The sequence below is a fragment of the Chiloscyllium plagiosum genome, unplaced genomic scaffold (genome assembly GCF_037043375.1).
Source record: "Chiloscyllium plagiosum isolate Xiang-an unplaced genomic scaffold, Cpla_swu_hap1 HiC_scaffold_30, whole genome shotgun sequence".
NCBI classification, from domain to species: Eukaryota; Metazoa; Chordata; class Chondrichthyes; order Orectolobiformes; family Hemiscylliidae; genus Chiloscyllium; species Chiloscyllium plagiosum.
In genome coordinates, this window is record NW_028270168.1 from 2852 (window position 1) to 27030 (window position 24179).

Here is a 24179-nt window from a genome sequence, read left to right on the forward strand (position 1 = left end):
CCCCTCCCCCTTCCACCCCCCCTCCCCCTTCCACCCCCCCTCCCCCTTCCACCCCCCCTTCCACCCCCCCTCCCCCTTCCACCCCCCCTCCCCCTCCCACCCCCCCTCCCACCCCCCCTCCCACCCCCCCTCCCACCCCCCCTTCCACCCCCCCTCCCCCTTCCACCCCCCCTCCCCCTTCCACCCCCCCTCCCCCTTCCACCCCCCCTCCCCCTTCCACCCCCCCTCCCCCTTCCACCCCCTTCCACCCCCCTCCCCCTTCCACCCCCCTCCCCCTTCCACCCCCCTCCCCCTTCCACCCCCCCTCCCCCTTCCACCCCCCTCCCCCTTCCGCCCCCTTCCGCCCCCTTCCCCCTCCCGCCCCCTTCCGCCCCCTCCCCCCCTCCCCCTTCCGCCCCCTCCCGCCCCCTCCCCCTTCCGCCCCCTCCCCCTTCCACCCCCCTCCCCCCCCTTCCCTTCCACCCCCTTCCGCCCCCTTCCCCCTTCCGCCCCCTCCCCCCTCCCCCTCCCCCCCTTCCCCTCCCCCCCTCCCCCTCCCCCCCCTTCCCCCCTCCGCCCCCGCCCCCTTCCGCCCCGCCCCCTTCCCCCCCCCCCCTCCCCCCCCCCTTCCGCCCCCGCCCCCTCCCCTCCCGCCCCCTCCGCCCCCGCCCCTCCGCCCCCCCTCCCCCCTTCCCCCCCCCCCGCCCCCCCCTCCGCCCCCGCCCCCTTCCGCCCCCGCCCCCTTCCGCCCCCGCCCCCTCCGCCCCCCCCGCCCCCCCCTTCCGCCCCCCCCCCCCCCCGCCCCCCTCCGCCCTACCGCCCCCCCCTCCCCCCCCGCCCCTCCCCCCCCCCCTTCCGCCCCCGCCCCCTTCCGCCCCGCCCCCTTCCGCCCCCTTCCGCCCCCGCCCCTTCCGCCCCCGCCCCCTTCCGCCCCCGCCCCCTTCCGCCCCCGCCCCCTTCCGCCCCCGCCCCCTTCCGCCCCCGCCCCCTTCCGCCCCCGCCCCCTTCCGCCCCCGCCCCCTTCCGCCCCCGCCCCCTTCCGCCCCGCCCCTCCGCCCCCGCCCCCTCCGCCCCGCCGCCTCCGCCCCGCCCCCTCCCGCCCCCTCCCGCCCCGCCCCCTCCGCCCCGCCCCCTCCCGCCCCTCCGCCCCCGCCCGCCCCGCCCCCGCCCGCCCCCGCCCCCGCCCGCCCCCGCCCCCTTCCGCCCCCGCCCCCTTCCACCCCCCTCCCCCTTCCGCCCCCCTCCCCCTTCCACCCCCCTCCCCCTTCCACCCCCCTCCCCCTTCCACCCCCCTCCCCCTTCCACCCCCCTCCCCCTTCCACCCCCCTCCCCCTTCCACCCCCCTCCCCCTTCCACCCCCCTCCCCCTTCCACCCCCCTCCCCTTCCACCCCCCTCCCCCTTCCACCCCCCTCCCCCTTCCACCCCCCTCCCCCTTCCACCCCGTCCCCCTTCCACCCCCCTCCCCCTTCCACCCCCCTCCCCCTTCCACCCCCCTCCCCCTTCCACCTCCCCTCCCCCTTCCACTTCCCAACCCCTTCCGCCCCCTTCCCCCTTCCGCCCCCTCCCCCCCCCCTCCCCCTCCCCCCCCCTTCCCCCTCCCCCCCCTCCCCCTCCCCCTCCCCCCCCTTCCCCCTCCCCCCCTTCCCCCTTCCGCCCCCTCCCCCTTCCGCCCCCTCCCCCTTCCGCCCCCTCCCCCTTCCGCCCCCTCCCCCTTCCGCCCCCTCCCCCTTCCGCCCCCTCCCCCTTCCGCCCCCGCCCCCTTCCCCTCCCGCCCCCTTCCCCTCCCGCCCCTTCCCCCTCCCGCCCCCTTCCCCCTCCCGCCCCCTTCCCCCTCCCGCCCCCTTCCCCCTCCCGCCCCCTTCCGCCCCGCCCCCTTCCGCCCCCGCCCCCTTCCGCCCCCGCCCCCTTCCGCCCCCGCCCCCTTCCGCCCCCGCCCCCTTCCGCCCCCCGCCCCCTTCCCCCCCCGCCCCCTTCCCCCCCGCCCCCTTCCCCCCCCGCCCCCTTCCCCCCCCGCCCCCTTCCCCCCCCGCCACCTTCCCCCCCCGCCCCCTTCCCGCCCCCTTCCCCCTCCCGCCCCCTTCCCCCTCCCGCCCCCTTCCCCCTCCCGCCCCCTTCCCCCTCCGCCCCCTTCCCCCTCCCGCCCCCTTCCCCCTCCCGCCCCCTTCCCCCTCCCGCCCCCTTCCCCCTCCCGCCCCCTTCCCCCTCCCGCCCCCTTCCCCCTCCCGCCCCCTTCCCCCTCCCGCCCCCTTCCCCCTCCCGCCCCCTTCCCCCTCCCGCCCCCTTCCCCCTCCCGCCCCCTTCCCCCTCCCGCCCCTTCCCCCTCCCGCCCCCTTCCCCCTCCCGCCCCCTTCCCCCTCCCGCCCCCTTCCCCCTCCCGCCCCCTTCCCCCTCCCGCCCCCTTCCCCTCCCGCCCCCTTCCCCCTCCCGCCCCCTTCCCCCTCCCGCCCCCTTCCCCCTCCCGCCCCCTTCCCCCTCCGCCCCCTTCCCCCCTCCGCCCCCTTCCCCCCTCCGCCCCCTTCCCCCCTCCGCCCCCTTCCCCCTCCGCCCCCTTCCCCCCTCCGCCCCCTTCCCCCTCCGCCCCCTTCCCCCCTCCCCCCCTTCCCCCCCCTTCCCCCCTCCCCCTTCCGCCCCCTTCCGCCCCCTTCCCCCCTCCCCCTTCCGCCCCCTTCCGCCCCCTTCCGCCCCCTTCCCCCTCTCCCCCTTCCGCCCCCTTCCGCCCCCTTCCGCCCCCTTCCCCCTTCCGCCCCCTTCCCCCCTCCGCCCCCTTCCCCCCTCCGCCCCCTTCCCCCCTCCGCCCCCTTCCCCCCTCCGCCCCCTTCCGCCCCCTTCCCCCTCTCCCCCTTCCGCCCCCTTCCCCCTCTCCCCCCTCCGCCCCCTTCCCCCCTCCGCCCCCTTCCGCCCCCTTCCCCTCTCCCCCTTCCGCCCCCTTCCCCCCTCCCCCTTCCGCCCCCTTCCGCCCCCTTCCCCCCTCCGCCCCCTTCCCCCCTCCTCCCCCTTCCGCCCCCTTCCCCCTCTCCCCCTTCCGCCCCCTTCCCCCTCTCCCCCGTCCGCCCCCTTCCCCCTCTCCCCCTTCCGCCCCCTTCCCCCTCTCCCCCGTCCGCCCCCGTCCGACCCCTTCCCCCTCCCCCGTCCGACCCCTTCCCCGTCCGACCCCGTCCGACCCCTTCCCCCTCCCCCGTCCGACCCCGTCCGACCCCTTCCCCCTCCCCCGTCCGACCCCGTCCGACCCCTTCCCCTCCCCCGTCCGACCCCTTCCCCCTCCCCCGTCCGCCCCCGTCCGACCCCTTCCCCCTCCCCTCCCCCCTTCCACCCCCCCTCCCCCCTTCCACCCCCTTCCACCCCCCTTCCACCCCCCTTCCACCCCCCTTCCACCCCCCTTCCACCCCCTTCCACCCCCCTTCCACCCCCCTTCCACCCCCCTTCCACCCCCCTTCCACCCCCCTTCCACCCCCCTTCCACCCTCCCCCCTCCCTCCCCCCTCCCTCCCCCCTCCCTCCCCCCTCCCTCCCCCTCCCACCCCCCTCCCACCCCCCTCCCACCCCCCTCCCTCCCCCCTCCCTCCCCCCTCCCGCCCCCCTCCCGCCCCCTTCCCCCTCCTTCCTCCGCCCCCTTCCCCACCTTCCTCCGCCCCCTTCCCCCACCCCCCGTCCCCCCTTCCTCCGCCCCCCTCCCCCTCCCTAATTCGCCCCCCTCCCCCTCCCTAATTCACCCCCTCCCCCTCCCTAATTCACCCCCTCCCCCTCCCTAATTCACCCCCTCCCCCTCCCTAATTCACCCCCTCCCCCTCCCTAATTCACCCCCTCCCCTCCCTAATTCACCCCCTCCCCCTCCCTAATTCACCCCCTCCCCCTCCCTAATTCACCCCCTCCCCTCCCTAATTCACCCCCTCCCCCTCCCTAATTCACCCCCTCCCCCTCCCTAATTCACCCCCTCCCCCTCCCTAATTCACCTGCACATCCCCCTTACCAGACCACCCTCACATTCCCTCACCAATCTACCACCTCATCTCTTCCTTCTCCTCACTCTCCCCTTTTTGTAAAGTCTTCCTCCTATAGATCCACTTTGATATGGAAATGTAGCATTTAAAAGATTATAATAGTTTCCTGTGTAACAGTGGTTTTTATATCCTTTTACAAATGGTGACAATATACTCATTTATTTTATTCAATTACAGCACACCCCACACCAAAGGTAAGCTCCACGCTGAAAAAAGTGCCATTCTTTGGCATGGCAGGGGGTAGAAGAGGGCCAAGTAGAGCATCCTACTGCAGAACACCACTCAATGAATCTGGAACATTAGGGGGCTCTAGCTATTCCTCCAGCTCGCCCATTACCGGAGTACGATCAAGAACCAGGTAACAAGAGTTCCTGTCTAACCTGTAGAATGTTTGCTGACTCTGGGTGTCCAATTGAAGTAGTTTGATTCACTAACAAGGATAGTAGGATCCTAGATGAGAACTAAAATATAACTTAACCAAAGCATTTTCCTTATGGTTTTTTTTAATACAATGATCATTTGTGCCCCTCCTCAAATGGGTTTCTGGACAGATGAGAATATTTGTGGAAGTATATTTACATTATGTTTCAAAGAAACATTTTTTTCAGCTTGCACAATTCAAGAGCTTTACCGAGAACATAAATTCAAGGGGAAATCAACAATTGAATGTGCGGGAATTGGATTCTTATTGGTGGAGATGTTACCATGGAGAGAGATAATACCCAGATAACATTCTGAAGTACAGCCGCTAGACCTCCAGCATTAACTCCACAGATACTGCCAGAGCTGCTGAGTTTTTCCAGCAGCTATTGTTTGTTTCCAACATCTGCAGTTCTGTTTTCATGGGGGGTGGGCTTTGTTCAGATAAAAGCCAGGTATTATTCAAATTTTAAAATAGGCAGGTTGGTTGCAATTGATCATGGCTTTGCCCTGAGAAATGAACCAGCAAATAAATGGCTGACCTATTTGTTTAGTTGTAATGGGTGCAGTGCCCATACACATTCCTTTTGTCTGCAAAGCCCAGGACCCAGTGTAGTAATGTATACTACATAATTTGTGATATACCTAAATGATTTGGAGGAAAGTGTAGGTTGCCTCATTAGCAAGTTTGCAGATGACAATAAGATTGGTGGAGTAGCAGATAGTGAAGAGTTCTGTCAGAGAACGCAAATATAAATAGATTGGAGAGTTGGACAAAGAAATGTCAGATGGAGTTCAATCCAGACAGTGCGAAGTGATGCATTTTGGAAGATGCAATTCCAGAGCGAACCATACAGTAAGTGGAAAAGTCCTGGGGAAAATTGATGTACAGAGAGATCTGGGTGTTCAGGTCCATTGTTCCCTGAAGGCAGCAACATAGGTCAGTAGAGTGGTCAAGAAGGCACAGGGCATGCTTTCCTTCATTGGACAAGGTGTTGAATATAAGAGTTGGCAGGTCATGTTACTGTTGTATAAGACTTTTGTTTCGTCACATTTGGAATACTGCGTACAGTTCTGGTCACCACATTACCAAAAGGATGTGAAACCAAAAGAGAAAATGCTGGAAAATCTCAGCAGGTCTGGTAGCAGAGCTGACGTTTCGAGTCTAACTGACTCTTTGACAAAGGGTCAGTTAGACTCGAAACGTCAGCACTTTTCTCTCCTTAAAGATGTTGCCAGACCTGCTGATATTTTTCAGCATTTTCTCTTTTGGTTTCAGATTCCAGCATCCGCAGTAATTTGCTTTTACCAAAAGGATGTGGATGTTTTGGAGACAGTGTAGAGGAGGTTCACCAGGATGTTGCCTGGTATAGAGGATGCTAGCTATGAAAAGAGGTTGAGTAGATTAGGATTATTTTCATTGGAAAGGTGGAGGTTGAGGGGGGACCTGATTGAGGCCTACAAAATCATGAGAGGTTAGATAGGGTGGATAGCAAGAAACTTTTTCCCAGAGTGGAGGACCCAATTATATGGGGTCACAAGTTCAAAGTGAGAGGGGAAAGGTTTAGGGGCGATATATGTGAAATGTTCTTCAGAGTGGTGGGTCGAGGAAAAAGGCTCTCACTATCCACCCTATGTAATCCTTTGATCATCTTGTATGTCTCTATTAAGTCACGTTCAGGGGGTGTGTTGTGAATGCTTCACTATTAATCAGCACTGATGAATGAACTCTTCATGGCAATGTCTTTGCCAATCGGAGTACCTATGCTGGGCAATCAACACTCACATTTCATGCAGTATAAATGTTGTTGGTTTTCCTCTTGAATTTTTATTTTTGTGAAATGTTTTAATGAGTGCAGGATGACAGTTTTCATCAAAGTTTGTCTTTGCTTTAAAATATTCAAATTCTGTACTGCAAAATTGCTAAATGTTTTAATAGCTGACCACAGGCAATGCGCCAGGTGACTAGAGGATAGCTGATGTAGTTCCTTTGTTCAATAAGGGCAGCAGGGACAGGCTAGGTAATTACAGACCAATTAGTCTGACATCAGTGGTAGGGAAATTATTGGAAAAAGTCTGAATAACTAGATTAATCAATTCTGGGAGAAGCAGGGATTGATCAAGGATAGTCAGCATGGATTTATTAGAGGGAGATTGTGTCTGATTTATTTGACCTTTTTTGAAAAGGTGACTAAATATATTGATAGTGCGGTTGATGTGGTTTATATAGACTTCCAGTAAGGATTTGACAAGGTCCCATATGGAAGACTGGTCCAAAAGGTGAAAGATATGGATCCAAGGCAAGTTGACAAATAGGATTCAGAATTGGCTTACAAAAAGGAGGCAAAGAATGATGGTGCAGGCTTTTGTAATTGGAAGCCTGTGACCAGTGGTGTACTAGGACCCTTACTGTTTGTTATGTACATTAATGACTTAGATGTGAACATAGAAGGTATAATTAGTAAGTTTGCAGATGACACAAAAATTAGTGGTGTTTGTTCGCAGGTAAAGGGAAGGCTGGAAAATGGGAAGCCTTCAGAAATGAGATAACAAGAATCCAGAGAAAGTGTATTCCTGTCAGGGTGAAAGGGAAGGTTGGTAGGTATAGGGTATGCTGGATGACTAAAGAAATTGAGGGTTTGGTTAAGAAAAAGAAGGAAGCATATGTCAGGTATAGACAGGATAGATCGAGTGAATCCTTTGAAGAGTATAAAGGAAGTAGGAGTATACTTAAGAGGGAAATCAGGAGGGCAAAAACAGGACATGAGATAGCTTTGGCAAATAGAATTAAGGAGAATCCAAAGGGTTTTTACAAATATATTAAGGACAAGAGGGTAACTAGGGAGAGAATAGGGCTCCTCAAAGATCAGCAAGGCGGCCTTTGTGTGGAGCCACAGAAAATGGGGGGTATACTAAATGAATATTTTGCATCAGTATTTACTGTGGAAAAGGATATGGAAGATATAGACTGTAGGGAAATAGATGGTGACATCTTGCAAAATGTCCAGATTACAGAGGAGGAAGTGCTGGATGTCTTGAAGTGCATAAATGTGGATAAATCCCCAGGACCTGATCAGGTGTACCAGAGAACTCTCAGGAAGCTAGAGAAGTGATTGCTGGGCCTCTTGCTGAGATATTTGTATCATCAATAGTCACAGGTGAGGTGCCGGAAGACTGGAGATTGGCAAACGTGGTGCCACTGTTTAAGAAGGGTGGTAAAGACAAGCCAGGGAACTATAAACCGGTGAGCCTGACTTCAGTGGTGGGCAGGTTGTTGGAGGGAATCCTGAGGGACAGGATATACATGTATTTGGAAAGGCAAGGACTGATTAGGGCTAGTCAACATGGCTTTGTACGTGGGAAATCATGTCTCACAAACTTGATTGAGTTTTTTTGAAGAAGTAACAAAGAAGATTGATGAGGGCAGAGCAGTAGATGTGATCTATATGGACTTCAGTAAGACTTTTGACAAGGTTCCCCATGGGAGACTGATTAGCAAGTTTAGATCTCATGGAATAAAGGGAGAACTAGCCATTTGGATACAGAACTGGCTCAAAGGTAGAAGAAAGAGGGTGGTGGTGGAGGGTTGTTTTTCATACTGGAGGCCTGTGACCAGTGGAGTGCCATAAGGATCGGTGCTGGGTCCTCTACTTTTTGTCATTTACATAAATTATTTGGATGTGAGCATAAGAGGTACATGACACCAAAATTGGAGGTGTAGTGGACAGCAAAGGGGGTTTCCTCAAATTCGAACAGGATCTGGACCAGATGGGCCAAAGGGCTGAGAAGTGGCAGATGGAGTTTAATTCAGATAAATGCGAGGTGCTGTATTTTGGGAAAGCAAATCTTAGCAGGACTTCTACACATAATGGTAAGGTCCTAGGGAGTGTTGCTGAACAAAGAGACCTTGGAGTGCAGGTTCATAGCTCCTTGAAAGTAGAATCACAGTAGATAGGATAGTGAAGAAGGCGTTTGGTATGCTTTCTTTTATTGGTCAGAGTATTGAGTACAGGAGTTGGGAGGTCATGTTGCGGCTGTACAGGACATTGGTTAGGCCACTGTTGGAATATTGCATGTAATTCTGGTCTCCTTCCTATCAGAATGATGTTGTGAAACTTAAAAGGGTTCAGAAAAGATTTACAAGGATGTTGCCAGGGTTGGAGGATTTGAGCTATAGGGAGAGGCTGAACAGGCTGGGGCTGTTTTCCCTGGAGTGTCGGAGGCTGAGGGGTGACCCTATAGAGGTTTACAAAATTATGAGGGGCATGGATAGGATAAATAGACAAAGTCTTTTCCCTGGGGTCGGGAAGTCCAGAACTAGAGGGCATAGGTTTCGGGTGAGAGGAGAAAGATATAAAAGTAACCTAAAAGGGCAACTTTTTCACGCAAAGGATGGTACGTGTATGGAATGAGCTGCCAGAGGAAGTGGTGGAGGCTGGTACAATTGCAACATTTAAAAGGCATTTAGATGGGTATATGAATAGGAAGAGTTTGGAGGGATATGGGCTGGGTACTGGTCGGCATGGACAGGTCGGCATGGACAGGTTGGACCGTAGGGTCTCTTTCCATGCTGTACATCTCTATGACCCTAGTGGAGAGGATGATCTCAGGCTAGTCTGTTGATTAGGTAAGTTGGGCAGAGCTTTGGCAGATGGAATTTATTCCCCATAAAAACGAGGTAATGCATTTTGGGAGGGTTAATAGGAAAGGACATGCACAATGTATACATGTGTATGTAAGGTCCAGACGACTGAAGACTGACGAAATTTTGAAAGAATATCGGGAATGTAGGACCAATCTGAAACGAGGAATGAAGAGGGCTAAAAGGGGTCATGAGATATCCTTGGCAAGAAGGGTTAAGGAAAACCCCAAAGCCTTTTATTCATATATAAGGAGCAGGAGGGTAAATAGGGAAAGGTTTGGCCCACTCAAGGACAAAAGAGGAAAGATATGCGTGGAGTCAGAGAAAATGGGTGAGATTCTCATTGGTATTCACCGAAGAGCATGACATGGTGGATGTTGAGGTTAGGAATAGATTTTTGATTACTGTAGGTCAAGGAGGGAAGAAGTGTTGTGTATTCTAAAAGACATTAAGGTGGACAAGTCCCCAGGTCCAGATGGGATCTATCCCAGGTTGTTGAGGGAAGCAAGAGAGGAAATAGCTGGGGCTTTAACAGATATCTTTGCAGCACCCTTGAAAACAGGGGAGATCCCAGAGGACTGGTGAATTGCTAATGTTGTCCCTTTGTTTAAGAAGGGTAGCAGGGATAATCCAGGTAATTAAGGACTTGTGAGCTTGACATCAGTGGTAGGGAAGCTACTGGAGAAGATACAAAGGGATAGGGTATATACTCATTTGGAAGAAAATGGGCTTATCAAGGATAGGCGGCATGATTTTGTGCCGAGAAGGTCATGCCTTACAAAGCTAATAGAATTCTTTGAGGAGGTGACAAAGTTGATTGATGAGGGAAGGGATTTAGATGTCATATACATGGACTTTAGTTAGGTATTTGATAAGGTTCCCCATGGTAGGCTGATTAAGAAGGTGAAGTCGCATAGGGTCCAGGGTGTTTTAGCTAACTGGATGGAGAACTGTTTGGGCAACAGGAGACAGAGAATAGTAGTGGAAGTGAGCTTCTCAAAATGGAGACCTGTGACCAGTGGTGTCCCACAGGGATCCGTGCTGGGTCCATCATTGTTTGTGATATACAGTGGAATCTTGATTATCCGAATACTGATGATCTGAAAATCGGATTATGTGAAGAAGATCTCAGGGTCCCGACAGAAACATTACATCAAACACGTGTCCAACACTGATTGCATCTTTTGTTTACAATGATTAAAAGTGCTGCTGAGAACAGTCCTGAACTGATGGGAGCGCAGACACCGTCTCTAAATGACTGCCCTCCCGCCCTCTCACTCTATTCCCACACTTTCCCTGGAATTTTACACAGGTGTGTATTCTAAACCCCCCTTCCCAGATAATTTCTCTAACATTATCCTGTACAGAGCTGAGGTGGAACCTGTCAAAACGTTGCAGTGAAAAGGTGTGTGTGCATGCTATTTGGAGACTTGCTCCCCAAAATGCTGTAGCAGCAGCAGCAGTCTTGTTGGTGTCCAGTCTGGCTGCCCCGGAGAGGGGGCAGGGCAGAAAGGGGTAGGGGTGGGTGCGGGGGCAGACAGGGGTTGCGCCGAGGGTGGGGGTGGGAGCGGGCGGGGTGGTCAGGGGGGCAGGCGGGTGTTGGTGTTGGGCGGGGTTTGGGGGGGCGCGCGGTGTCAGACGGTGGTTCGGGGGGTGCACGGTGTCGGATGGCGGTTCGGGGGGAGCGCGGTGTCAGACGGTGGTTCAGGGGGAGCGGTTCAGTCAGAGAATACAGCAGAATATAGATGGATTGGAGAGTTGGGCAGAGAAATGGCAGATGCAGTTCAATCTGGACAAATGCCAGGTGATGTATTTTGGAATGCAATTCCAGAGCGAACTATACAGTAAATGGGAAAGTGGGGGAAATTGATGTACAAAAACATCTGGGTGTTCAGGTCCATTATTCCCTGAAGGTGGCAACATAGGTCAGTAGAGTGGTCATAGAGATGTACAGCATGGAACCAGACCCTTCGGTCCAACCCGTCCATGCCGACCAGATATCCCAACCCAATCTAGTCCCTCTGCCAGCACCCAGGCCATATCCCTCCAAACCCTTCCTATTCATATACCCATCCAAATGCCTCTTAAATGTTGCAATTGTACCAGCCTCCACCACTTCCTCTTGGCAACTCATTCCATACTACCCTCTGTGTGAAAAGGTTGCCCTTAGGTCTCTTTTATATCTTTGCCCTCTCAACCTAAACCTATGCCCTCTAGTTCTGGACTCCCCGACCCTAGGGAAAAGACTTTGTTCATTTACCCTACCCATGCCCCTCATAATTTTGTAAACCTCTATAAGGTCACCCCTCATCCTCCAATGCTCCAGGGAAAACAGCCCCAGCCTGTTCAGCCTCTCCCTATAGCTCAAATAAGTGTATAAGTCTTGCTGAGATTTGCTTTCCTAAAATGCAGCACTTCCCATTTATCTGAATTAAACTCCATCTGCCACTTCTCAGCCCATTGGCCCATCTGGTCAAGATCCTATTGTAATCTGAGGTATCCCTCTTCGCTGTCCACTACCACCTCCAATTTTGGTGTCATCTGCAAACTTACTAACTGTACTTCTTATGCTTGCATCCAAATCATTTATGTGAATAGCAAAAAGTAGAGTATCCAGCACCGATCCTTGTGGCACTTCACTGGTTACAGGCCTCCAGTCTGAAAAACAACCCTCCTCCACCACCTCTACCTTCTACCTTTGAGCCAGTTATGTGTCCAAATGGCTAGTTCTTTCCTGTATTCGGTGAGATTTAACCTTGCTAATTAGTCTCCCATGGGGAACCTGGTGGAACGCCTTACTGAAGTCTATATAGATCACATCTACTGCTCTGCCCTCGTGGTCAAAAAAGCATACGGCATGCTTTCCTTCATTGGACGGAGTACTGAGTACAAGAGTTGGCACGTCGTGTTACTGTTGTATAAGACTTTGGTTCGGCTACATTTGGAATACTGCGTACTGTTCTGATCGCCACTTTACCAAAAGGATGTGCAAGCTTTGGAGAGGTTGCAGAGGAGGTTCACCAGGATGTTGCTTGGTATGGAGGGTTCTAACTATGAGGAGAGGTTGAGTAGATTAGGATTATTTTCATTGGCAAGAAGGAGGTTGAGAGGGGACCTGATTGAAGCCTACAAAATCATGAGAAGTGTAGACAGGATGGATAGCAAGAAACTTTTTCCCAGACCGGAGGACTCAATTACTAGGGGTCACAAATTCAAAGTGAGAGGAGAAAAGTTTAGGGGAGACATATGTGGAAAGTTCTTCACGCAGAGGGTGGTGGGTGCCTGGAATGCATTGCCAGAGGAGATGGTAGGGGTGGGAACAATAGCATCATTTAAGATATAGCTAGACAGATACATGAATGGGCAGGGAGCAGAGAGATTCAGATCCTTAGAAAATAGGCAGCAGATTTAGATAGAGCATTTGGATCAGTGTAGGCTTGGAGGGCCGAAGGGCCTGTTCCTGTGCTGTAATGTTCTTTGGTATGGAGCATTGGTTAGGCCACAGATGGAATACTGTGTACAGTTCTGCTTGTCACACTCACAGAAGGATGTGATTGCACTGGAAATGGTGCAGAGGAGATTCACCAGGATGTTGTGTGGGATGAAAAACCTTGGTTATGAGAGATTGGATAGGCTGGGTTTTTTTTCCTTGGAACGGAGGAGGCTGAGGGGGGAATTTGATTGAGGTATACAAAATTATGAGAGGCGTAGAGTAGATAGTGAGAATCTCTTCCCCATGGCACATGTGTCTTAAGATCAGAGGGCATAAGTTTAAGGTGAGGATCAAGTGACTTAGAGGAGATCCAAGGAAAAGCTTTTCCATCTAAAGGGTGGCAAATATAAGGAACATGCTGGCTTAGATGGTGGTGGAGGCAAGTACTCTTGCAACGTTCAAGAAGCATCTGGATTAATACTTAAAATGCCTGAGCATTGTAGACTGTGGATCAAGTTCATGTAAATGGGATTGGTGTGATTTGGTGTTTACTGGTTGGCATAGACATGACGGACCAAAAGTCCTGTTTCAATGCTGTATGACTCAATTAATTTACTTTACTTTAAGGAGTGAAGAAACACCATGCTTTGTCCAAAGAATGTTTAAATAATCTTAATGCTATCACAACATTGTCAACTGCAATTCTTTTTACCTTTATCATTAGGAGTGGCTCAGGAACTGGCTTGACAAGCCCTCCCCTTGCAACCCAGACCGTGATCCCTCTGAAACACTGTAAGATTCCTGAACTACCTCTTGAGAAAGGCATTCTGTTTGAGCTTCACCTTCTCTTCTGCCACCTTGTAGCTTTGTTTGTTCATTACATCAACATCTATAAAACAGTGTGGTGGTATCCTCCAACGCATCCACCTTCATTTACATCACTGGTGAGTATCAATGTGTTGTTCCTTGTGATCTGACAAATTAGAGTTTTCTTCTGACCAAATAGTTCATGGAATCAACTTTCTCTTGGACTGTCTAAAATGCTAATCAAACTTCATGTTCATAACAGAAAATACATGCACATTTATGTTTACTGTGCTTTTAAATTTATAACCCTTTAATGGGCATTTGGATTCTGGGTAATCCAAAATGGAGGATGGGAAAAATTTCTGGCTGTAAGAGCTGCTCCTTTTTTTTTTGAGGTATTTTAGGTGTTGGAGTTGATTTCCTAGAATTCCAGGTGCAGCAATTACTGTTTTATATACTGTTGCATTGTTTTGGAACTTTGGAAAAAGAAAGTCAAAACAACAGCAGTTTAAAAGGGAGAAGAGCAGACGAAGGAAGCACATGGTGAGGACAGTGCAGGAGAGCGAGAGAGAGAAAGAGAAAACCTGCACAGTTACCGTCTTTGCTGTTTGAATTTGTGCCAGAGGATGTGGTGGAGGCTGGTACAATTGCAACATTTTAAGAGGCATTTGGATGGGTATATGAATAGGAAGGGTTTGGAGGGATATGGGCCGGGCGGTGGCAGGTGGGACGAGGTTGGGTTGGGATATCTGGTCGGCATGGACGGGTTGGACCGAAGGGTCTGTTTCCATGCTGCACATCTCTATGACTCTATGGTAAAATCTTAATTTTAGCCATGCTGTCTCATTGCATCCTGAGCATTAAATATGGTGTTTCCAGTATCTAGAAAGTTCCTGTTGTGCCCTGATAGTGAAAATTATAGGTTGGACAAAATAACAAATTTAAATCAAGAATAAAGGTCTTTTACTATCTAATCTACATCAGTGCAATATTTATAGGATCATAAGCTCTCCTTGACTGCGTTGAAAGTTTACTGTGCAACTTTCATGTGAATCAAAAGTCCTTCCATATTTGTCAATTTTGAAAAAAATAGATGTTTATCCAGGATTATTCTTTATTTTGCTGTGCATATCAGTCATTTACCAAAGAAAGTGAAATTTCTGGTGGTTTAAATTTTAAATGTTTTCTTTTCCAGCTCTGACTGTTTTGTTAGAGTTTACTGCTACCAGTACAAATGCTGTTTAGGAACCTAAGCCAATTGATAGTAATTTTGAAGATTTAATTGCTCCTTATAGCTCCTCAAGTCCCATCCTTTACCCTCAAACACTCCATGCCAATTTACTCAATACCTAGTATTAGCAAATCTCGGAAACCATCCAGAGATGAAATAAAGTACTACGTATGTATTGACAGACTTCACCATATAGCAGACGTCCCACTCTTGAAAACTCATTCAACATATTTAAACCCCCAGCCCCCCCCCCCCCAAAGTATTTGATCCCTTAGGAAAACAAACATTTGTATTTGTAATCCCATATCAAAGATTAAGATTTTAATTACCTCTTGGAACAATCAATAAAACTAAACTCAGACACCTCCACTGTGATAGTGATAGGTCATGGAAACAGTAATAACGTTATGATACCATTTAAAGCTATGTCACCAAACATCCATTGAAAATGCTAGAACAGATTTTACTCTCCCAGTTACAGGCAGGCAAGGTTATTTTCAACACTTAAGTAACTTGACAGCTTTACATGTTTTACTTGTCCTTCATAAAGGCTTACATCTCTACCATAAACTCATGAAGAATGCACCACAGTTAGAGACCTTCCCTGGGCCAAAATTTATTTCAGCTTGTCCTGTGCACTGAGATTAAAAAGCCCACCTAATTTGTAATTTGCTCTTGTGTGCCTCACATCCCTTTTTTATGACTGACAGAAATGGAATCTATTGGAAATAGGGGCTGGATTTGTGGATCTGGATCCTGCCTGCTGTTTTTAAAGATCCAGAGTGTCTGATTGGCTATTGAATGGCCTAATGAAGCATCTATATATGGTTCATTTTATGAGCTAAATTAAAATGATAGGAATCTGGAAAGGAGGTAGATAGAAAACAGGAAACATTAGGCCAGTCAATTAAGATTAGATCAGATTACATTACATTACAGTGTGGAAACAGGCCCTTCGGCCCAACAAGTCCACACCGACCCGCCGAAGCGCAACCCACCCATACCCCTAAATTTACCCCTATACCTAACACTACGGGCAATTTAGCATAGCCAATTCACCTGACCTGCACATCTTTGGACTGTGGGAGGAAACCGGAGCACCCGGAGGAAACCTACGCAGACACGGGGAGAACGTGCAAACGTTACACACAGTCAGTCGCCTGAGGCGGGAATTGAACCCGGGTCTCTGGCGCTGTGAGGCAACAGTGCTAACCACTGTGCCACCGTGCCAATTAAGACATCAGATCGAGAAAATGCTGTGATCAATGGTTAAGACAGTTTCATTATTGCACTTAGAGCAGGAAAAGCCATCTTGGGAAAAGAAAGTCATTTTTAACAAATTTATGAGTTTTTATTAGATTAAGTAAATCCTGAAGTTAATTTGCCAAGGATTTGACAACATACCATGTGAAAGGTTAATGTGCAATATACAAACTCATGTTGCGCCTAACATAACATGTACGTAATATGTTGAGGTAATAACATTAACAATTGGTTAATGGACTGGCTGCAAAGAGTAGGGATAAACTAGACATTTCAAGTTGTCAGGCTGGAACTAGTGAAGTGCCACAAGACTCGATTTTGGGGACCTGACTGTTTACCAACTGGCTCCACTGTTGTTTATCATTTATGTAAATGATTTGGATGTGCATATAAGAAAAAATGGTTAGTAAGTTTGCAGATGACACCAAATTTGGTAGTATAGTGGGCAGGGAAGTAGGTAATCTAAGAGTATAGTGGGATCTTGATCAGCAAGGCCAATGGGCTACGGAATGGCAGATGGAGTTTAATTTAGATAAATGTGAAGTGTTGTATTTTGGTAAGACAAACCAGGGTGGTGCTTACACAATTAATGATGGAGCATTGGGGAGTGTTATCGAACAGAGAGCCATAGGGGATCAGATACGTAATTCCTTGAATGTGGTTTCACGGGTAGACAGGATGGTGAAGTAGGCATTTGGCTTGCTTGCGTTTATTGATCGGAGCATTGAGTACAGGAGTTAGGGTGTCATGTTGCAATTGTACAGATCATTGGCAAGGCCACATTTGGAGCACTGCATACAGTTCTGGATACACTGCTATAGGAAGGATATTATTAAATTGGAAAGGGTACAGAAAGGATTTACAAGGATGTTGCCAGGACTGGAGGGTTTGAGTTATAAGGAGAGGCTGGATAGGCTAGGTAATTTTTCCTTGGAGAATAGGAGATTGAGGGTGTCATCCTATTTGCTTCCTCTCGATCAAAGCAAAATGCTCAAAGACATCTCCTCATCTATATTTCGGGACCTGGAGGGAGAGAGAATGAGTGCCCGTGTGCACAGAGACATGATTTCATGGTCTTCTCTGGAACAGCAGTTTCTCATTGAACTGTATAGTCATTTTACAGGGAAGAACATTCAGATAAGGTGACATACATATTAATTGGGTTACCATTATAATCATCGAGTGTCAATAGTAAAGATTAAGCCATCTGTTGTTACACAATGAATAACTGGCTTCACATAACAAATACTTGTCACCTTGTTAAACTGACATCACATATTGAATGCTTGCAATATTGTTAAATGGCTCGACATAATGAATGCTTTTCCATCTTGTTAACCCATTACCCTTGTCTCCAGCACCCCGTTGTTAACTGTAAGTTCTTATCTGATCTGAGTCATGCTCAGCTGAACCTCTTGTTTCACAAAACTCAGAACTTAACTCTTTCCCTACCTGCTTAAACCCTATACACATTCTCAAGGGGTGACCTTATAGAGGTTTATAAAATCATGAGTGACCTAGATAAGTTGAATAGCAGAGGTCTTTTCCAGAGGATAGGGGAGTTCAAAACTGTAAGATGTAACTTTAAGGTAAAGGGAAAGATTTTAAAAGGGATCTGAGTGGCTTTTCAGAGGGTGCTGCATGTATAGAATGAACTACCAGAGGAAGTGATGGATGCAGATACAATTAAAACATTTAAAAGACATTGACAGATGCATGAATAGGAATCAGTTAGAGGGATATGGGCCAAACACAGGCAAAGGGGCTATTTGGTGTGGGATACTTGGTCGGCATGGATGAATTGGACCGAAGGGTCTGTTTATGTGCTGTGTGACTCTATGATTTGGACAAAGAGATTGAGGATAATATATTTAATTTTGCTGTCAGTACAAAGCTGAGAAGGAAAATAGGATGTGAGAAGGGCACAATGAGGTGTGTTAGGTTTCATTGGTAGAGGGATTGAGTTCCGGAACCGCAATATCATGCTGCAACTATACAAAACGCTGGTGCGGCCACACTTGGAATATTGTGTACAGTTCTGGTCCCCATATTTCGGGAAGGATGTGGAAGCATTGGAAAAAGTGCAGAGGAAATTTACCAGGATGTTGCCTGGTCTGGAGGGAAGGTCTTATGAGGAAAGGCTGAGAGACTTGAACCTGTTCTCATTGGAGAGAAGAAGGCCAAGAGGGGATTTGATAGAGACATACAAGATGATCAGAGGATTAGAAAGGGTAGACAGTGAAAGTCTTTTTCCTAGGATGGTGATGTCAACTTGTACGAGGGGGAATAACTACAAATTGAGAGGTGATAGATTTAAGACAGATGTCAGAGGCAGGTTCTTTACGCAGAGAGTGGTAAGGGCGTGGAATGCCCTACCTGCTAATGTAGTCAACTCAGCCACATTAAGGAGATTTAAACAATCCTTAGATAAGCACGTTGATGAATTTGGGATAGCGTAGGGGACAAGCTGAGAATAGTTCACGGTCGGCGCAACATTGAGGGCCGATAGCATATAGAATGTTAAGTGGGAAACTGGCTGACAAATGTCATATAATGTGGGCAGGTGCAATGTTATTCATTTTGGTAGTAAGAATAGGAAAGCAAAATTTTTAATTTATAAAGCATGAAACTTTGAAAGATTGATATTCAGAGAAACTCTCACTCATACAAGGATGTGAAATCAGCATGCAAGCAGTTACAAAAGATCATGAGTTGGGAGTTTTATTACTATTGCACAGAGTTTTAGTGAGATTATTCTTGGTGTATGTGCATGGCTGTAGTCTCCATTTCTAGGGAAAAATATACTACTGTTGGATGAGAGGCAATGGCCTTATAGTGTTATTGCTAGACTGTTACCAAGTAAGGAGACCCAGCTAATGTTCTGGGGATCCGGGTTTGAATCACGCCATGGCAGATGGTGGAATTTGAATTCCATAATAATCTGAAATAAGAGTCTAATGATGACTGTCAAACGTTTATCAATTTCCAGGAAAAACGTGCCTGGCTCACTTGCATCTTTTAGGGAAGGGAAGGGAGTCTGACCTTTCTATGACTCCAGACCCACAACAGTGTGGTCGACTTTTAACTGCCCTCTGGGCAATTAGAGATGGGCAATAAATACTGACTCAGCCAGTGCTGCCCACATCTGTGGATGAATAAAAAAAATGTTCAGTAGATTGGTTCTTGGGAAGAGAGGCTGAGTAAATTGGATCTATGTTCTCTGGAATTTAGAAGAATGAAAGGTGATCTCATTGCAACATGCAAGATTCTGAAGGGGGTTGTTAGGGTGGGCAGTGAGTTATTTTCCTTAGCTAAGGAAATCTAGAATCTCGGACAAAATTTCAGAATAAGGGATCAATCTCAGGATAAGGGAGACGTGTGTTCATTGCAGAGTTATGAATATTTGAAATTGTGCTCCCCAGAATTTTGAGGGTATTCAATTCTTCAGTATTTTTAAGCCTGAAATCGACAGATTGTTGGTCTGTCTGGGCATCAAGGGACATAAGAACTGGGCAAGAACGTAGAGTTGAAAGAGAAAATTAGTGACAATCGTATTGAGTGATGAAGCAGGCAAAGACTGTTGTTGTATTCTTATATTCTGTGAAACTACAACAAAATGATGAATCATGTTGAAGTATGGTTTTCTCTCCATTTGTAGAATTTCCATCTGATTGACTACAATTTATTAGTCCTCGCTATTATTGTGTTGGCCCGTCGTCTTATAATTGCAGTTGTAAAAGAGGTAAGCTCCATATAACTTCTGCTTTTAAGTAATGTTCACTTTTCCAGATGGGTACATACTGGCGGAGAAGCCTTTTTGTTTTGTTCTGCTGAATTCTTTTAAAACAATTTAGTAAAAACTGCTACAGTTTGCAGCATAAACAGTACATTTGACTTTTTCCATCAATATGTTAGAGTGGATGAAAACAATTTCCATCAAAATCCCAATTACCCCAAACTAATAAAATGAGATTGTTCAGTCTCCACAGTCCAAGTGGGCAATTATTATGATCCCAGCTGATGATAATACTGGACAAGCCACAAAGTGAAACCTTGTTTAATAACCCATAAGTTCTATTTTTCCAATTTATTTATCATGATGGTCAGTCAGCGAACATATTCACAGGAGTCTGCCAATGTAATTTCAACAAATGAATATCATTGTTTATTAAATGCGACAGTTAGAAGAAGTAAACGACTTTATACAATGTAAGAACTATTTAAAGTGGTCTTATTGCAAATATCTGAAAGAAAGTTTGAATCCTTCTGCCCCGCCTACAGCAACCTTACAGATACTCAAACCTCAGTGAAGAGCTACTCTGTTTCGATTTTAATGTTCCTTGTTCAGTTGGCAAAGCTTTTAATTTCTTTCTGGCAAGAGTCTGTATTCACTCAACATTAACTTCTTTAGTTCATGTCTCTTCTTAAAACCCTTAAACTGCTAATGCAACTAACTTATTCCTTAAACATATGCTGCTTAATTTCATGCACTCAAAAGTCTTGTAGCATGTAAAATCTTCTGTTCCTGGAGCTTTTCTGTTTGAAAACTTAAAGCCACTCAGAACTTCTTTTTCTGCTCAGTGTTTTGGACAGTGCTATAAAGGTCACAGGCTTTTTTCTTTCTGAATGACTTGTTTTTGTGTCTGAAAGAAATCTGCACTCACTGACCTTTTGGAAGGCTCTCGCTGTCTAAAATAACTTTTTTCTGTTTTTTTGTCTCTCTGTGTCTAAGGATGACACCGCAGTTTTGGTCTTCTCTTGTGCTGACTTAAAGCTTCATTTAAATGCATGTATGCATATTTCCAAACAATCTAGTATGAAATTGAAATGAAAACCATGCTTCCCCTCTTCAATTCTCTCAATATATAAATACAAATCAAGCATAAGGCTAGTCATTATTCTGTCCACAGTAGACCTCTGTTTCTAAATAATAATGATATTTGATTTGCACTTACATTATAGCTCCCTGCAAAAAACAAACTGAAAAGGTAGCTTTTAGATTTCCTATTTCAATTTCCTGATCACGACATCTATCCTACTTATATAGCTTTCACTTTGATAATATGGCATTCAAATACATAACACTTTTCTACTATCATCTATACAAGTTCATTTTGATCACATTTCTTTTCTTTCGTCATTGCTCTTGATAAACCATCTGCTATAGTATTTAAATTGTATAGTTGTAGCATTAGACTTCTAATGCAAGTTTCATTTTTTTAATGAAATGGCAAAGTGTTTTAAACACTGCATCTTTATTTTTAATTGTGGGCCAAAATCGGAAAGGGTTGTTTTAAAATGAAGGACTATAGAAGAAGTTGGTGTATTTTTAAACACAAGATACTGGAAATCATTGAGAGTTCTGTTTACACTGCTGTTTTACAAGCAGTGGGGGAAGGAATGATAAGGAACCACGTCATCTGGGTGTGTGCGCGCAGAGTAAGATTTGATCAGAAAATTGATTGCTGATTGGTATGGACAGTCTTCTCCTGTTGTGGATATGAAAGTCATCAACTTGATGACAAGGTCTAGGAACTGAATCGGGCCATTCAACCAATCAATGTGCACTACTTTTAATCATGGCTGACATGTTACTCATCTCCATTCTCCTGCCTTCTCGCTATAATTTGTTGATCCCCTTACTAATCAAGAGCCTATCCAACTCTGTCTTAAATACACACAATGAAATTATCTCTATGGCCCTCTGCAGCAATGCATTCCACAGATTCTCTGACTGAAGAAATTCCTCCTTATCTCAGTCCTAAAGGCTTGTCTCTCCATTTGGGTCTGTGGTTCTAGTTTTAGGTCCTAGTCATAGAGTTATATGGCATGAAAGCAGACCCTTCAGACCAACTCACTCACGTCGACCAGTTATCCTGATCTGCTGTAGCCCCATTTGCCAGCATTTGGCCCTTATCATTCGAAACCCTTCTTATTCATGTACCCATCCAGATGTCTTTTAAATTTTGAGCCTCCAGCACTTCCTCTGGCAGCTCATTCTGTACACACACCACTCTTTGCATGAAAAAGTTGCCCCTCAGGTCCCTTTAAAATCTTTCCCCTTTCACCTTAAACCAAGCCCTCTAATTTTGGACCTAGGAAAAAGACCTCATCTGTTTACCGTATCCATGCCCCTCATGATTTTATAAACCTCTTTTAGGTTTCCCCTCAGCCTCTGAAGCTCCAGAGAAAAAAGCCCCAGCCTATTCAGCCTCTCCCTATAGCTCCAAGCCTCCAATCATGGCAACATCTTTTATGAACACTTTCAAGTTTAATAACATCTTTCCTATAGTAGGAAGACCAGAATTGAATGCAGTATTCTAAAAGTGGTCTAACCAGTGTCCTGTACAGCCTGAATGTGACATCCCAACTCCAAAACTCAATGCATTGACCAATGAAGGCAACAGTGCCATCACAGTGGCTCAGGCATCATCCATGGAGAGAGAACAACCTAATGTTTTGAACAAAGAACAATACAGCACAGGAACAGACCCTTCAGCCCTCCAAACCTGCACCAATACATTTTTCCTGTCTTCATTTTCAAGATCTGTACCCCTCAATTCCCTTCCTATCTATGTATTCTCCAGGTGCTTCTTGAATGCTGCTGCTGTGTCTGCTTGCACAACCACCACCTCTGGCAATGCGTTCCAGGCACTGACCATCCTTTGTGTGAAAAACTTAGCTCGCATATCTCTTTCATACCCTAGTTCTGAAGGAGCGAGCCGGAGATTATAGAAGCATTGATGGTATTCATTCAGGAATCACTGGAGTCAGGGAGGGTCCGAGAGGATTGGAAAATGGCTATGGTAAATAGATGAGGTCTTTTTCCTAGGTTAGAAGAGAGGAAGATAGAAGATGGGAAATTATAGGCTGGTTAGCCTGACCTCAGTTATTGGTAAGATTTTAGATTCATCTACATAGGATAAGATTGCAGAGTCCTTCAAAGTGCTCAGTAAATTAGGGCTGAGTCAGTTCAGCTTTGTCCAGAGGTGGTCATGCCTAACATATCTGTTAGTAATTTTTTAGGAGGTAACAAACAAGGAGCGCCAATGGATGTGATTTATTTGGATTTCCAGAAGACTTTTGACAAGATGCTGCACAGGAAACTGTTAAATAAGATAAGAGTCAATTGTGTTAGGGACAAGTTACTGGCACAGATAGAGGATTGGCTGACTGGCAAGCATAGAGTGGGTATAAAGGGATATTTTTCAGGATGGCAACCTATAACTAGTGAAGTTCCACAGGAGTCCATGTTGAGACCACAACTATTAACATTATATCTTATCAGTCTGGACAAAGGAACTAAGGGCATTGATGCTAAATTCGCAAATGACACATAGATGGAAAGACAGTTCGTGTTGAAGAGGTGGAAGGCTGCAAAAGGACTTGGACAGGCTAAGAGAGTTGGCAAAGCAGAAGCAGATGGAATACAATGTGGGGAAAGGTGAGGGTATGCACTTTGGTAGGAAGAATAGAGGTGTAGACTATTGTCTATGTGGGGAAAAGCTTCAGAAATCTGAAGCACAAAGAGACTTGGGAGTCTTAGTTCAGAATTCTCTTAAGGTTAACATAGAATCTTACAGCACAGAGACAGATCCTTCAGCCCAAACCGGTCCATGCCAAACAAAAAAATGTCCATCCACGCTAACCCCATTTCCCTGCATTTGGCCCATATACTTTTAAACCTTTGCTATCCATGTATTTGTCCAAATGTCTTTTAAATGTTATTAATGTACACACCTCAATCACTTCTACTGGCAGCTGATTCCATTTGCATACAATCCTTTGTTTAAAAAAGGTTGCCCTTCAGGTTCCCATTTATTCTTTCCACTCTAACCTTAAACTAATGCAAGGTTTTACCACAATAGAAGTCATCATTCTCTCCTCTTCTTGTTCCTTCTCTGCTGCTCCTCCAGTCACTGATTGACATTGGCCAGATTTCTGTAAGGGACTCTGACGTCTCCGTTATAGATCTATGCTGCTGTCAAAATCACGACCACTGCATCTGAGCTGGAGCCATTGGCCTGGGGATTTGAGGGTTCCATACCTCCTGTTCATCATGGCCCTTCTTCAGGCTCCTGGGCCTAACCGCAGTCCTGGAGCCACGGCTCAACCTATGAGTCTGGGCTGGGGGAGTTAACCCAGAGTTTGCTCCTGGCTTGCGGTGAGATCCGGGCAAGGGTGAAGCCATGTCTGGCTCATCCTGGTGTTGCTGCTGCTGCCTCTGGAGGCTTCCTCTTTTATTTGCCCCTCTCCAGGCTTTAGAGGGAAAAGTCCAAAAGCAAAAAGAAGAAAAGAAATAAAAAGAGAAAGAAAGCAGATGGGATCGAATGAGCCCTGGGCTCAGCCCTGCTACTCTGCAACCATCTTGGAGTTGACATGAGGCATGTGGGCCATCAACGGCAG

General features: G+C 48.1%; 1 protein-coding gene across 12 annotated transcripts in view; it reads left to right on the plus strand.

Moving 5' to 3' along the window:
* Positions 1–4158: 4158 nt before the first annotated feature.
* Positions 4159–24179, plus strand: part of tmem39b (transmembrane protein 39B) — a 137339-nt gene continuing 117318 nt past the window's right edge. For 11 of the 12 annotated variants that reach the window (XR_015752107.1, XR_015752106.1, XR_015752108.1 and 8 more), the window contains exons 1-3: positions 4159–4335; positions 13197–13416; positions 19432–19515. Coding sequence is in view for 8 of the 12 variants with exons in the window: in XM_087976641.1 (XP_087832767.1) it covers positions 4208–4335; positions 13197–13416; positions 19432–19515 (432 nt within the window). In the remaining 4 variants the exon portion in view is untranslated. The remainder of the gene's footprint in view (positions 4336–13196; positions 13417–19431; positions 19516–24179) is intronic. The other variant, XM_087976642.1, reaches the window with a different exon arrangement.